Source organism: Panulirus ornatus, chromosome 49 (genome assembly GCF_036320965.1).
Source record: "Panulirus ornatus isolate Po-2019 chromosome 49, ASM3632096v1, whole genome shotgun sequence".
NCBI lineage: Eukaryota > Metazoa > Arthropoda > Malacostraca > Decapoda > Palinuridae > Panulirus > Panulirus ornatus.
Window position 1 is genome coordinate 1,263,202 of NC_092272.1, and position 16,240 is coordinate 1,279,441.

General features: G+C 42.1%; 1 protein-coding gene across 5 annotated transcripts in view; it reads left to right on the forward strand.

The window, feature by feature from the left end:
- mop (tyrosine-protein phosphatase non-receptor type protein myopic) overlaps nucleotides 1-16,240 on the forward strand; it is a 170,436-nt gene that overhangs the window by 46,485 nt on the left and 107,711 nt on the right. For all 5 annotated transcript variants that reach the window (XM_071690779.1, XM_071690778.1, XM_071690777.1 and 2 more), the window contains 2 exons: nucleotides 2,116-2,357; nucleotides 4,429-4,561. In XM_071690779.1, the coding sequence (XP_071546880.1) occupies nucleotides 2,116-2,357; nucleotides 4,429-4,561 (375 nt within the window). The remainder of the gene's footprint in view (nucleotides 1-2,115; nucleotides 2,358-4,428; nucleotides 4,562-16,240) is intronic.

Below are 16,240 nucleotides of genomic sequence, written 5' to 3' on the forward strand. Positions count from 1 at the left end.
TGTGAAACTGTGAGAGAGATGGCCATCAGTGTATGATACTGTAGTTTTGTTAGAGAGAGGAGATCTATGGTGTTAGAGGAGGAGGAAAGCTAAATGTGCCTGAATAAGTGCCTGATGCCAAGTTTTGTCTGGAATGTATGTAACATTTAGGACATTATGAGAGAAATTGCTAAATTTTCAAGAGCAGTGTTAAAATTGAATCAAATGAGAAGTATATGCTATTGAATTGTCTTGGTAAAACCTGCATAGTTGGATATAGTTTAAGTCTGTGTAAACATTAGAGTCGTTTGTTTATGGTAGTTTCAGTGACTTTTAAGGTCAGGTGTATTTGTTCGTAGTTCAGTGAAGCAGAAGGATCATCTCAGATGAGAATGATTGTATGTTATCCATTGTCCTGGAATTCAGGAAAGGAGTAATGGACGGTGAAAGTCATGTTAGGTTACAAAGGATTGGGCAGTTCTTAGATATGTTTATGTGAAACCATAACTGGAATTACAACCTGATCACCAGCTCTGTTGGTATCAAGATATAGAAAGAGGCATAATGTGAAAGGTTGGTAGGCTTGTGATAAGGAGGGAGATGATTTACTGGATCATGCATTAAATTCTCTGTAGACATTGGGCCATGAAGATTAGTCTCATTGTAAGGAGTGGTATAGTAGAATAAGGAAAGTGAGGATGGTTTGGATGAGGACCAGATAAATTTTTGTGTGTTTTTGTGTGAAGTGTTTTAGATATCTGGGAGTGGATCTGTCAGCGGATGGAACCATGGAAGCGGAAGTGGATCATAGGGTGGGGGAGGGGGCGAAAATTTTGGGAGCCTTGAAAAATGCGTGGAAGTCGAGAACATTATCTCGGAAAGCAAAAATGGGTATGTTTGAGGGAATAGTGGTTCCAACAATGTTGTATGGTTGCGAGGCGTGGGCTATGGATAGAGATGTGCGCAGGAGGATGGATGTGCTGGAAATGAGATGTTTGAGGACAATGTGTGGTGTGAGGTGGTTTGATCGAGTAAGTAACGTAAGGGTAAGAGAGATGTGTGGAAATAAAAAGAGCGTGGTTGAGAGAGCAGAAGAGGGTGTTTTGAAATGGTTTGGGCACATGGAGAGAATGAGTGAGGAGAGATTGACCAAGAGGATATATGTGTCGGAGGTGGAGGGAACGAGGAGAAGAGGGAGACCAAATTGGAGGTGGAAAGATGGAGTGAAAAAGATTTTGTGTGATCGGGGCCTGAACATGCAGGAGGGTGAAAGGAGGGCAAGAAATAGAGTGAATTGGAGTCATGTGGTATACAGGGGTTGACGTGCTGTCAGTGGATTGAAGCAAGGCATGTGAAGCGTCTGGGGTAAACCATGGAAAGCTGTGTAGGTATGTATATTTGCGTGTGTGGACGTGTGTATGTACATGTGTATGGGGGGGGGGGCCATTTCTTTCGTCTGTTTCCTTGCGCTACCTCGCAAACGCGGGAGACAGCGACAAAGTATAAAAAAAAAAAAAAAAAAAAACCTATTGCAATGTCTTTATTTCTCAGATCAATTCATCATGTACATTTGCCCTGTTTCTTCTGGGTTTGATTCACATTTCCAGAGCTTATATGTAGCTCATTCATATTTTGTAGCATTTTGGTAAGAAGGATTAAATCAAGAGGGAGAGGGATTTTTGCTAAGAAAAAATGAAATTTATGGTTATTTCTTGAGAATTATAGCTTCTGAAATGTTTTGAGTGTAGTTGGAGACATTGTCAATGGAATTCTTGAGGCAGATGGGTAAAACATATAGAGACCACTTCAGTCAATTTTATCATACAGGATTTAAATGATTTGCATTCAAGATTGGTTGTATTGGAGGAGTAATTGAGAGTCCTGGAGGGGGAGACAGTAATAATGTTCAAGCTTTGGTGAATTGCAAGGAAATGTTGAATATCTTTCTTGAGTTAGCTTGTGGATAAGCTTTGTTATGATGTTAACTATGATGGGTTTTGTTTCCATTTCTTCATGATCTGTGTAGAAGTCATAAAGCAAATGGATTGTTGTGGGTGGATGGATGATGAGGAAAAGTTGGAGATGCCTCTCATTGTGGTTATTTATCAGTCTGTGATATTTTTTTCCCCTTTACAGCTTATTGCCGAGAGTTTGACATTTTCTCATGATGTGATGGGTGGTAAACTTACTGCTGCGGAGAAGGAGAATGAATTTGTTTATCATGAAAAGGTACCACCAATATCTTCCTTGCCCGAGGTGAAGGGAGCTTCATTGGTCAAAGGCATACCATTTAGTGTCATGGATCCTGAGGTTGCTGGCCAGGATATCTTCATGAAGCTGGTTCCCTTGGAGGCTCATCAAGCTTCATCCATGTACAGGTTAGTTACGATTATTACCCTTGGGATAGGGAAGAAAGAATTCTACATCTGTGCTCTCTGCATGTCATAGAAGGCAACTTAAGGGGGCAGTAGCAGGGGACTGGAACTTCCTTCCTGTATTGCAGTTTCTAAAGCATGGAGCAGAAGCCAAATGAGGAATGCTCATCATCCTTGAAAGCTCAGGCTGGAGTGTCTGACTGTGTGTGGATGTAACCAAGATGAGAAGACAGGAGAGTATGTTTGGTGAAAGAAACCTGGATGTTCTGGCTCATATTCAAACAAACCTCAAGGATAAAGGAGAAGAATGGTTTGAATATGTCTTGGGAGTTGTTAAGAAGGCACAGCCAAGGAAGGCATAATCCTAATGCTGAAGCAGGAGTTGTGGGAGTGTGTGAAAAAGTGTAAGGAAGAGAGCACTAGAATAATGTGGGTAAAATGAAAATGGATTGCGAAGTATGGATGATTAATAGCATTATGCATCTGGCCGTGAGAAGAAAGATCATGAGATGCAAGTAGTCTCGCAACCATATAACATTGTTGGGGCAGCTATTCTTTCAGACATACCCATTTTTGCTTTCCGAGATAATGTTCTCTCCTTCCCCTCATTCTTCATCGCTCCCAGAACCTTTGCCCCCTCCCCCACCGTGTGACTCACTTCTGCTTCCATGGATCCATTCACTGCTAAGTCCACTCCCATATCTAAAACATCACTTCCTCCAGTTTTTTCCATCCCAATTAACTTGTCTCTCAACCCTACTGTACCTAATAACCTTGCTCTTCACATTTACTTTCAACTTTCTCCTTTCACACACTTTTCCAAACTCAATCTCCAACTTCTGCAGTTTCTCACACAAATCAGCCACTAGAGCTGTATCATTGGCAAACAACAGCTGCCTCACTTCCCAAGCCCTTTCATCCCCAACAGACTGCATACTCTCCCCTCTCTCCAAAACTCCCTAATTACTCCATCCATAAACAGATTAAACAACCATGGGGACATCACACACCCCTGCCACAGACCGACGAGGTAGCGCTAGGAAAAGACAACAAAGGTCAACATTTGTTCCCTTCATCTGACACATATATCCTCTTAGTCAATCTTTCCTCTCCCATTCTCTCCATATGTGCTAACCATTTCAACACACCCTCCTCTACTCACTCACACACTCCCTTTTATTACCACACATCTCTCTTACCCTTTCATTACTTACTTGATCAAACCACATATTGACCTCACACATTTCATTTCCAATACATCCACTCTCCTCCGTACACCCTTATCTATAGCCCATGCCTTGCAACCATATAACATTGTTGGAACTACTACTCCTGCAAACATACCCATTTTTGCTATCCGAGATAACATTCTATCCCTCCACACATTCTCATGCTCCCAGAACCTTCGCCCCCTCCCCCACCCTGTGACTCACTTCCGCTTCCATGGTTCCTTCTGCTGCTAAGTCCACTCCCTAATATCTAAATCACTTCACTTTCTCCAATTTTTCTACATTCAAACTTACAACCCAATTAACTTGTCCCTAAACCCTACTGAACCTAATAACCTTGCTCTTACTCACATTTACTCTCAACTTTCTCCTTTCCCACACTTTTCCAGAGTCAGTCACAAACCTCTGCAGCTTCTCACCTGAATGTCACTAGAGCTGTGTCATTGGAGAACAACTGACTTACTTCCCAGTCCCTCTCATCCACAGCAGACTGCCTACTGGTTCCTCTCTCCAAAACTCCTGCATTTACCTCCCTAACCATTCTATCCATAAACACATTAAACAACCATGGAGACATCACACACCCTTACCACAAACCGTAAACAACCGTGGAGACACCCTTACCACAAACCGACATTTATTGGGAACCAATCACTCTTCTCTCTTCTTGCTCATACACATGCCTTACATCCTTGGTATATATATATTTTTTGATGGAAAGCCATTTAATCTTCTATATTCCCATGTGTTTGAGGATTGTACAAGAATAAGTGGAGTGATAAGAAACACCTTTGGCTACAGACATACTCAGATCATTGTATCCTAATGTATTTTGTTTCATGCAGTGAGGAGAAGGCCAAGCTTCTGCGACGTGTGGGAAGTGCAATCCAAGAAAAAACGGAGGAATTGGAAACATACTTAGCATCAATGCAATTAGACTCCCTTGCCTTGGACTCAGAAACAGAAACACTTCCACAGGTGAGGAAGGAATATCTTTGTTGTAAATATCATTGCTGTTATAGATTGAGTTATTAGTGTTGATTTTTGGTTAATGGCATTGATTATCATCTATTAGCACTGATTATCAGAATTCTCATCTCAAACTGCATTTCATTGTATTATTTATTTATATATTTATTATACTTTGGAGCAATTGGGGCCTGAACATGCAGGAGAGTGAAAGGCGTTTAGGGAATAGAGTGAATTGGAGCGATGTGGTATACTGGGGTTGACATGCTGTCAATGGATTGAACCAGGGCATGTGAAGCGTCTGAGGTAAACCATGGAAAGTTCTATGGGGCCTGGATGTAGAAAGGGAGTTGTGGTTTCGGTGCATTATACACGACAGCTAGAGACTGAGTGTGAATGAATGTGGCCTTTGTTGTCTTTTCCTAGCACTACCTTGCGTACATGAGGGGGGAGGGGGTTGTTATTTCATGTGTGGCGGGGTGGCGACGGGAATGAATAAGGGCAGACAGTATGAATTATGTACGTGTGTATATATGTATATGTCTGTGTGTGTATATATATGTATATGTTGAGATGTATAGGTATGTATATGTGCGTGTGTGGATATATATATATATATATATATATATATATATATATATATATATATATATATATATATATATATATATATATATACATACACAGACATGTACATATACACACATGTACATTATTCATACTTGCTGCCTTTATTCATTCCCATTGCCACCCCGCCACACATAAAATGACAACCCCTTCCCACCACACGCAAGCGAGGTAGCGTTAGGAAAAGACAACAAAGGCCACATTTGTTCACACTCAGTCTCTAGCTGTCATGTATAATGCACCGAAACCACAGCTCCCTTTCCACATCCAGGCCTCATAAAACTTTCCATGGTTTACCCCAAACGACTCACATTCCCTGATTCAATCCAGTGACAGCACGTTGACCCCGGTATACCACATCGTTCCAATTCACTCTATTCCATGCACGCCTTTCACCCTCCTGCATGTTCAGGCCCCGATCTCTCAAAATCTTTTTCACTCCATCTTTCCACCTCCAATTTGGTCTCCCACTTCTCCTCGTCCACTCCACCTCTGGCACATATATCCTCTTTGTCAATCTTTCCTCACTCATTCTCTCTATGTGACCAAACCATTTCAAAACACCCTCTTCTGCTCTCTCAACCACTCTCTTTTTATTACCACACATCTCTCTTACCCTTTCATTACTTACTCGATCAAACCACCACACCACATATTGTCCTGAGACATGTCATTTCCAACACATCCACCCTCCTCCGCACAACTCTTTCAGTAGCCCATGCCTTGCAACCATATAACATTGTTGGAGCTACTATTCCTTCAAACATACCCATTTTTGCTTTCCAAGATAATGTTCTTGCCTTCCACACATTTTTCAATGCTCCCAGAACTTTCGCCCCCCTCCCCACCCTGTGACTCACTTCCGCTTCCATGGTTCCATCCACTGCCCAAGCCACTCCCAGATATCTAAAACACTTCACTTCCTCCAGTTTTTCTCTATTCAAACATTCCTCCCAGTTGACTTGTTCCTCAACCCTACTGTACCTAATAACCTTGTGAAAGTCCCTCAACCCTACTGTACCTAATAACCTTGCTCTTATTCACATTTACTCTCAGCTTTCTTCTTTCACACACTTTACCAAACTCAGTCACCAGCTTCCGCAGTTTCTCACCCGAATCAGCCACCCGCTCTGTATCATCAGCGAACAACAACTGACTCACTTCCCAAGCCCTCTCATCCACAACAGACTGCATACTTGCCCCTCTCTCCATAACTCTTGCATTCACCTCCCTAACCACCCCATCCATAAGCAGATTAAACAACCACGGAGACATCATGCACCCCTGCTGCAAACCGACGTTCACCGAGAACCAATCACTTTCCTCTCTTCCTACTGGTACACATGCCTTACATCCTCTATATAAACTTTTCACTGCTTCTAGCAACTTGCCTCCCACTCCATATAATCTTAATACCTGCCACAGAGCATCTCTATCAACTCTTATCATATTCCTTCTCCAGATCCATAAATGCTACATACAAATCCAATTGTTTTTCTAAGTATTTCTCACATACATTCTTTAAAGCAAACACCTGATCCACACATCCTCTACCACTTCTGAAACCACAGAGCATCTCTATCAACTCTTATCATATTCCTTCTCCAGATCCATAAATGCTACGTACAAACCCATTTGTTTTTCTAAGTATTTCTCAAATACATTCTTTAAAGCAAACACCTTATCCACACATCCTCTACCACTTCTGAAACCACAGAGCGTCTCTATCAACTCTATCATATTCCTTTTCCAGATCCATAAATGCTACATACAAATCTATTTGTTTTTCTAAGTATTTCTCACATACATTCTTTAAAGCAAACACCTGATCCACACATCCCCTACCACTTCTGAAACCACACTGCTCTTCCCCAATCTGATGCTCTGTACATGCCTTCACCCTCTCAATCAATACCCTCCCATATGATTTTCCAGGAATACTCAATAAACTTATACCTCTGTAATTTGAACCCTCATCCTTGTCCCCTTATTGTATTATGTGTACCATTATTTCCAATGAGCATAAATATTTACATGGAAGACTTTCTTGGTTCATGAATGAATGGTATTAATTTCTCATCCTGTTTGTTTGATTTTGCGTCAGGAAGCTGTATGATTCTGTTTCTTGAAATGGTATTGTGGATATAAGCAAGATTTTGTCAGTCTTATCTGGGTAACATTGTTGGATCATTTCAAGATTCCTTTTTTTTTTTTCCTGCTTGTGTTTCTGCCTTAGCTAGGTAGAATCAGGAACAAATGAACCGAGCCTATGAGGGAAAATCCCAGGTTTGCTTCTTTTTAATACTTTAATGTTTTTTTTTTTTTTTTTATACTTTGTCGCTGTCTCCCGCGTTTGCGAGGTAGCGCAAGGAAACAGACGAAAGAAATGGCCCAACCCCCCCCCCCATACACATGTATATACATACGTCCACACACGCAAATATACATACCTACACAGCTTTCCATGGTTTACCCCAGACGCTTCACATGCCTTGATTCAATCCACTGACAGCACGTCAACCCCGGTATACCACATCGCTCCAATTCACTCTATTCCTTGCCCTCCTTTCACCCTCCTGCATGTTCAGGCCCCGATCACACAAAATCTTTTTCACTCCATCTTTCCACCTCCAATTTGGTCTCCCACTTCTCCTCGTTCCCTCCACCTCCGACACATATATCCTCTTGGTCAATCTTTCCTCACTCATTCTCTCCATGTGCCCAAACCACTTCAAAACACCCTCTTCTGCTCTCTCAACCACGCTCTTTTTATTTCCACACATCTCTCTTACCCTTACGTTACTCACTCGATCAAACCACCTCACACCACACATTGTCCTCAAACATCTCATTTCCAGCACATCCATCCTCCTGCGCACAACTCTATCCATAGCCCACGCCTCGCAACCATACAACATTGTTGGAACCACTATTCCTTCAAACATACCCATTTTTGCTTTCCGAGATAATGTTCTCGACTTCCACACATTCTTCAAGGCCCCCAGAATTTTCGCCCCCTCCCCCACCCTATGATCCACTTCCGCTTCCATGGTTCCATCCGCTGCCAGATCCACTCCCAGATATCTAAAACACTTCACTTCCTCCAGCTTTTCTCCATTCAAACTCACCTCCCAATTGACTTGACCCTCAACCCTACTGTACCTAATAACCTTGCTCTTATTCACATTTACTCTTAACTTTCTTCTTCCACACACTTTACCAAACTCAGTCACCAGCTTCTGCAGTTTCTCACATGAATCAGCCACCAGCGCTGTATCATCAGCGAACAACAACTGACTCACTTCCCAAGCTCTCTCATCCCCAACAGACATCATACTTGCCCCTCTTCCCAAAACTCTTGCATTTACCTCCCTAACAACCCCATCCATAAACAAATTAAACAACCATGGAGACATCACACACCCCTGCCGCAAACCTACATTCACTGAGAACCAATCACTTTCCTCTCTTCCTACACGTACACATGCCTTACATCCTCGATAAAAACTTTTCACTGCTTCTAACAACTTTCCTCCCACACCATATATTCTTAATACCTTCCACAGAGCATCTCTATCAACTCTATCATATGCCTTCTCCAGATCCATAAATGCTACATACAAATCCATTTGCTTTTCTAAGTATTTCTCACATACATTCTTCAAAGCAAACACCTGATCCACACATCCTCTACCACTTCTGAAACCACACTGCTCTTCCCCAATCTGATGCTCTGTACATGCCTTCACCCTCTCAATCAATACCCTCCCATATAATTTACCAGGAATACTCAACAAACTTATACCTCTGTAATTTGAGCACTCACTCTTATCCTCTTTGCCTTTGTACAATGGCACTATGCACGCATTCCGCCAATCCTCAGGCACCTCACCATGAGTCATACATACATTAAATAACCTTACCAACCAGTCAACAATACAGTCACCCCCTTTTTTAATAAATTCCACTGCAATACCATCCAAACCTGCTGCCTTGCTGGCTTTCATCTTCCGCAAAGCTTTCACTACCTCTTCTCTGTTTACCAAATTATTTTCCCTAACCCTCTCACTTTGCACACCACCTCGACCAAAACACCCTATATCTGCCACTCTATCATCAAACACATTCAACAAACCTTCAAAATACTCACTCCATCTCCCTCTCACATCACCACTACTTGTTATCACCTCCCCATTTGCACCCTTCACTGAAGTTCCCATTTGCTCCCTTGTCTTACGCACTTTATTTACCTCCTTCCAGAACATCTTTTTATTCTCCCTAAAATTTAATGATACTCTCTCACCCCAACTCTCATTTGCCCTTTTTTTCACCTCTTGCACCTTTCTCTTGACCTCCTGTCTCTTTCTTTTATACATCTCCCACTCAATTGCATTTTTTCCCTGCAAAAATCGTCCAAATGCCTCTCTCTTCTCTTTCACTAATACTCTTACTTCTTCATCCCACCACTCACTACCCTTTCTAATCAACCCACCTCCCACTCTTCTCATGCCACAAGCATCTTTTGCGCAATCCATCACTGATTCCCTAAATACATCCCATTCCTCCCCCACTCCCCTTGCTTCCATTGTTCTCACCTTTTTCCATTCTGTACTCAGTCTCTCCTGGTACTTCCTCACACAGGTCTCCTTCTCAAGCTCACTTACTCTCACCACCCTCTTCACCCCAACATTCACTCTTCTTTTCTGAAAACCCATACAAATCTTCACCTTAGCCTCCACAAGATAATGATCAGACATCCCTCCAGTTGCACCTCTCAGCACATTAACATCCAAAAGTCTCTCTTTCGCACGCCTGTCAATTAACATGTAATCCAATAACGCTCTCTGTCCATCTCTCCTACTTACATAAGTATACTTATGTATATCTCGCTTTTTAAACCAGGTATTCCCAATCATCAGTCCTTTTTCAGCACATAAATCTACAAGCTCTTCACCATTTCCATTTACAACACTGAACACCCCATGTATACCAATTATTCCCTCAACTGCCACATTACTCACCTTTGCATTCAAATCACCCATCACTATAACCCGGTCTCGTGCATCAAAACCACTAACACACTCATTCAGCTGCTCCCAAAACACTTGCCTCTCTTGATCTTTCTCCTTCTTGCCCAGGTGCATATGCACCAATAATCACCCACCTCTCTCCATCAACTTTCAGTTTTACCCATATTAATCGAGAATTTACTTTCTTACACTCTATCACATACTCCCACAACTCCTGTTTCAGGAGTATTGCTACTCCTTCCCTTGCTCTTGTCCTCTCACTAACCCCTGACTTTACTCCCCAGACATTCCCAAACCACTCTTCCCCTTTACCCTTGAGCTTTGTTTCACTCAGAGCCAAAACATCCAGGTTCCTTTCCTCAAACATACTACCTATCTCTCCTTTTTTCACATCTTGGTTACATCCACACACATTCAGGCACCCCACTCTGAGCCTTCGAGGAGGATGAGCCCTCCCCGCGTGACTCCTTCTTCTGTTTCCCATTTTAGAAAGTTAATACAAGGAGGGGAGGATTTCTGGCCCCCCGCTCCCGTCCCCTCTAGTCGCTTTCTATGACACGCGAGGAATACGTGGGAAGTATTCTTTCACCCCTATCCCCAGGGATAATATACATATATATATACGTATACACATACACACACATACACATACATACGCACATATACACACACACACACACATATATATACATATGAAAAATGTAAGAAACAATTTAGAAAACTGAAACTTCTAGCTTGAAATGAATGAAAAAAAAATGAATGTCACATAATGGTTCAACCTCTGGCTATGGAAAAAAGGAAATGTATAATTTATTTACACAAACGTCAATAGCAGTTCTCATCAATTTAACCAATGTATCAATAAGCTTCAATGTCCAAGCCACATTTTTCCTCCAATTTCACTATTTTCCTTCACATTTTCAATTGTGTCTGAAGGTTCTACTTCAAGAGTGATTGTTTTTCCAGTACTTTAATGTTATTTAACTATAATTTTGATAACACACATTAATGGTCCACTAACATGAAAGGGGGAGTGGATGGCATTGATTGCCATAGCTCTCAAATTATGCTTCATTGAGTTCTTTTTCTTGTAATATAAAAACTGTCCTTAGGGATTTGGAAGAAAGAAGTTTCCCTGTGTAATCCCTTCATGTCATAGAAGGATGGAGGCCCTCTCCTTTTTGCACTTAAATTTCTAAAATTTGGAACAGAAGGAAGGGCCAGGTGATGAGTGCTCATCCTGCTTGAAGGCTCAGGCTTGGGTGTCTGAAAGTGTTAGGATGTTATCACAAGAAGAACAAGGGGGAGATAGGTGTAATGTTTGAAGGAAGAAACGTGGAAAGTTCTGGCCCCAAGTGAGACTAAGCAGAAGGGTAAGGGGGAAGAATAGTTTGTGTATGTCTTTGGGATAAAGTCAGGGTATAGTGTGAGGGTAGGAGCTAAAGAAGGGGTAGCACTTCTGCTGAATGATGAGTTGTGGGAATGTGTGAAAGAGTGTAATAAAGTGTGCTTCAGACTGGTGAGTGTCAAAATGAAATTGGATTCCGTGAAGTGGGTAATTACTAGTATTTATGCACCTGGGTGTGTGAAGAATGACAAAGAGAGGCAAGGCTTTGGGTACAGTGAAGTTTGTGTGTGGGAATTTTGATGTGAGAGATCAGGTAATGGTTATGAGTAGATTGAATGCCAAAGTGGGTAATGTGGTTGTTGAGGGTATAACTGGGGGGCATGGGGTATTCACTGAGAGGATTGGAAATGTTGAACAACTCTTGGGGTTATGTGCTAAAAGAGGGAGGTGATTGGGATTACCTGCGTATATTTGGTGTAGGAAAGATGGAAAGTGGGCGTTATCAGATTATGAACTAAGTGATAGGCACACAAAAGAGAGACTCCTGGATGTGAATGTGCTGAGAGAGGTAGCTGGTGGAATGTCCAGCCATTACCTGGTGGAGGCAAGGATGAAGAATTGTTGAGGCTTTCATAAAAGAGGAAATGATATGGGTGAGAAGAGGATGGTGAAAATAAGTGAACTTACAAGAGGCATTAAAGAAATACTGGGAGAGATTGATTTTAGAATGGCATAAGGGGAGAGTAAATGAAGTTGATGAGTGCACAAGGAATGAGAGATATTTAGGGAAGCAGGGCTGGCATGAATGAGAGAAGTGTTTGGCATATGGGTAGTGGGCAGGTGAGAAAGGATAGTGTATGGTGGATTGAGGAAGTAAAGTTGCTAGTGAAAGAGAATGAGTTATGTATGGGCAGTACTTACTGGGAAGGAGTGTAATTGATTGGAAGATGTACAAGAAAAAGTGGCAGGAGGTGAAGAGGAAAGTGCAGGGGCTGAAAATGATGGCAAATGAGAGTTGGGGTTAGTGGATATCAGGAAACTTCAGGGAAAAATGGAAAATATTTTGGAAGGAGATTGATAGTGTGAGAATAAAAGAATTAATGGAACATTGTTGAAATGGGCAAAAGGGGAAGTTGTAACATGCTATGATGAGGTTAAGAGGAGGTGGAGTGAGTACTTTGAGGGACTGTTGAATGAATATGTTTGATATTAGGGGGCAGATGTAAAGTGTTTGGATTGATGAGGTATGCAGAGTGAGAGAGTGGTTTTGGTGAAAAGAGGAGAGGTGTTGAAATCCTTGCTTTAGATGAAATGTGGCAAGGTGGCTGGAGTGGATACTATTGCAGTCAGATTTCATAAAGAAGGGTGACTGTGTTGTTGATTGGTTAGTTAGGATTTTCAGTATATGTATGGATCTTGCTGAGATGCTTGTGGGTTAATGGAATGCATGTATAGTGCCACTGTAATATGGCATAGGGGACAAAGTTGAATTCGTCTTACAGAGATATATATTTGCTGAGTATACCTGTTATATGAAAGAGTTGTGATTTAGAGGGTGATAGCATGTGCAGAGCATCAGATTAGGGAGGAACAGTGTGGTTTCAGGTGGAAGAGAATATGTGGATTAGGTGCTTAATTTGAGAAATATGTGTAGCCGGCAAGGCAGCAGGTTTGGATGGTATTGCAGTGGAATTTATTAAAAAAGGGGGTGACTGTATTGTTGACTGGTTGGTAAGGTTATTTAATGTATGTATGATTCGTGGTGAGGTGCCTGAGGATTGGCGGAATGCGTGCATAGTGCCATTGTACAAAGGCAAATGGGATAAGAGTGAGTGCTCAAATTACAGAGGTATAAGTTTGTTGAGTAGGGCCTGAACATGCAGGAGAGTGAAAGGCGTTTAGGGAATAGAGTGAATTGGAGCGATGTGGTATACTGGGGTTGACATGCTGTCAATGGATTGAACCAGGGCATGTGAAGCGTCTGAGGTAAACCATGGAAAGTTCTATGGGGCCTGGATGTAGAAAGGGAGTTGTGGTTTCGGTGCATTATACACGACAGCTAGAGACTGAGTGTGAATGAATGTGGCCTTTGTTGTCTTTTCCTAGCACTACCTTGCGTACATGAGGGGGGAGGGGGTTGTTATTTCATGTGTGGCGGGGTGGCGACGGGAATGAATAAGGGCAGACAGTATGAATTATGTACATGTGTATATATGTATATGTCTGTGTGTGTATATATATGTATATGTTGAGATGTATAGGTATGTATATGTGCGTGTGTGGATATATATATATATATATATATATATACAGACATGTACATATACACACATGTACTTTATTCATACTTGCTGCCTTTATTCATTCCCATTGTCACCCCGCCACACATAAAATGACAACCCCTTCCCCCCACACGCAAGCGAGGTAGCGTTAGGAAAAGACAACAAAGGCCACATTTGTTCACACTCAGTCTCTAGCTGTCATGTATAATGCACCGAAACCACAGCTCCCTTTCCACATCCAGGCCTCATAAAACTTTCCATGGTTTACCCCAAACGACTCACATTCCCTGATTCAATCCAGTGACAGCACGTTGACCCCGGTATACCACATCGTTCCAATTCACTCTATTCCATGCACGCCTTTCACCCTCCTGCATGTTCAGGCCCCGATCTCTCAAAATCTTTTTCACTCCATCTTTCCACCTCCAATTTGGTCTCCCACTTCTCCTCGTCCACTCCACCTCTGGCACATATATCCTCTTTGTCAATCTTTCCTCACTCATTCTCTCTATGTGACCAAACCATTTCAAAACACCCTCTTCTGCTCTCTCAACCACTCTCTTTTTATTACCACACATCTCTCTTACCCTTTCATTACTTACTCGATCAAACCACCACACCACATATTGTCCTGAGACATCTCATTTCCAACACATCCACCCTCCTCCGCACAACTCTATCAGAAGCCCATGCCTTGCAACTATATAACATTGTTGGAGCTACTATTCCTTCAAACATACCCATTTTTGCTTTCCAAGATAATGTTCTTGCCTTCCACACATTTTTCAATGCTCCCAGAACTTTCGCCCCCCTCCCCACCCTGTGACTCACTTCCACTTCCATGGTTCCATCCACTGCCAAAGCCACTCCCAGATATCTAAAACACTTCACTTCCTCCAGTTTTTCTCTATTCAAACATTCCTCCCAGTTGACTTGTTCCTCAACCCTACTGTACCTAATAACCTTGTGAAAGTCCCTCAACCCTACTGTACCTAATAACCTTGCTCTTATTCACATTTACTCTCAGCTTTCTTCTTTCACACACTTTACCAAACTCAGTCACCAGCTTCCGCAGTTTCTCACCCGAATCAGCCACCCGCGCTGTATCATCAGCGAACAACAACTGACTCACTTCCCAAGCCCTCTCATCCACAACAGACTGCATACTTGCCCCTCTCTCCATAACTCTTGCATTCACCTCCCTAACCACCCCATCCATAAGCAGATTAAACAACCACGGAGACATCATGCACCCCTGCTGCAAACCGACGTTCACCGAGAACCAATCACTTTCCTCTCTTCCTACTGGTACACATGCCTTACATCCTCTATATAAACTTTTCACTGCTTCTAGCAACTTGCCTCCCACTCCATATAATCTTAATACCTGCCACAGAGCATCTCTATCAACTCTATCATATTCCTTCTCCAGATCCATAAATGCTACATACAAATCCAATTGTTTTTCTAAGTATTTCTCTCATACATTCTTTAAAGCAAACACCTGATCCACACATCCTCTACCACTTCTGAAACCACAGAGCATCTCTATCAACTCTTATCATATTCCTTCTCCAGATCCATAAATGCTACGTACAAACCCATTTGTTTTTCTAAGTATTTCTCACATACATTCTTTAAAGCAAACACCTTATCCACACATCCTCTACCACTTCTGAAACCACAGAGCGTCTCTATCAACTCTATCATATTCCTTTTCCAGATCCATAAATGCTACATACAAATCTATTTGTTTTTCTAAGTATTTCTCACATACATTCTTTAAAGCAAACACCTGATCCACACATCCCCTACCACTTCTGAAACCACACTGCTCTTCCCCAATCTGATGCTCTGTACATGCCTTCACCCTCTCAATCAATACCCTCCCATATGATTTTCCAGGAATACTCAATAAACTTTTTTTTTTTTTTTTTTTTTTTTTTTTTTATACTTTGTCGCTGTCTCCCGCGTTTGCGAGGTAGCGCGAGGAAACAGACGAAAGAAATGGCCCAACCCCCATACACACGTACATACACACGTCCACACACGCAAATATACATACCTACACAGCTTTCCATGGTTTACCCCAGACGCTTCACATGCCTTGATTCAATCCACTGACAGCACGTCAACCCCTGTATACCACATCGCTCCAATTCACTCTATTCCTTGCCCTCCTTTCACCCTCCTGCATGTTCAGGCCCCGATCACACAAAATCTTTTTCACTCCATCTTTCCACCTCCAATTTGGTCTCCCTCTTCTCCTCGTTCCCTCCACCTCCGACACATATATCCTCTTGGTCAATCTTTCCTCACTCATTCTCTCCATGTGCCCAAACCATTTCAAAACACCCTCTTCTGCTCTCTCAACCACGCTCTTTTTATTTCCACACATCTC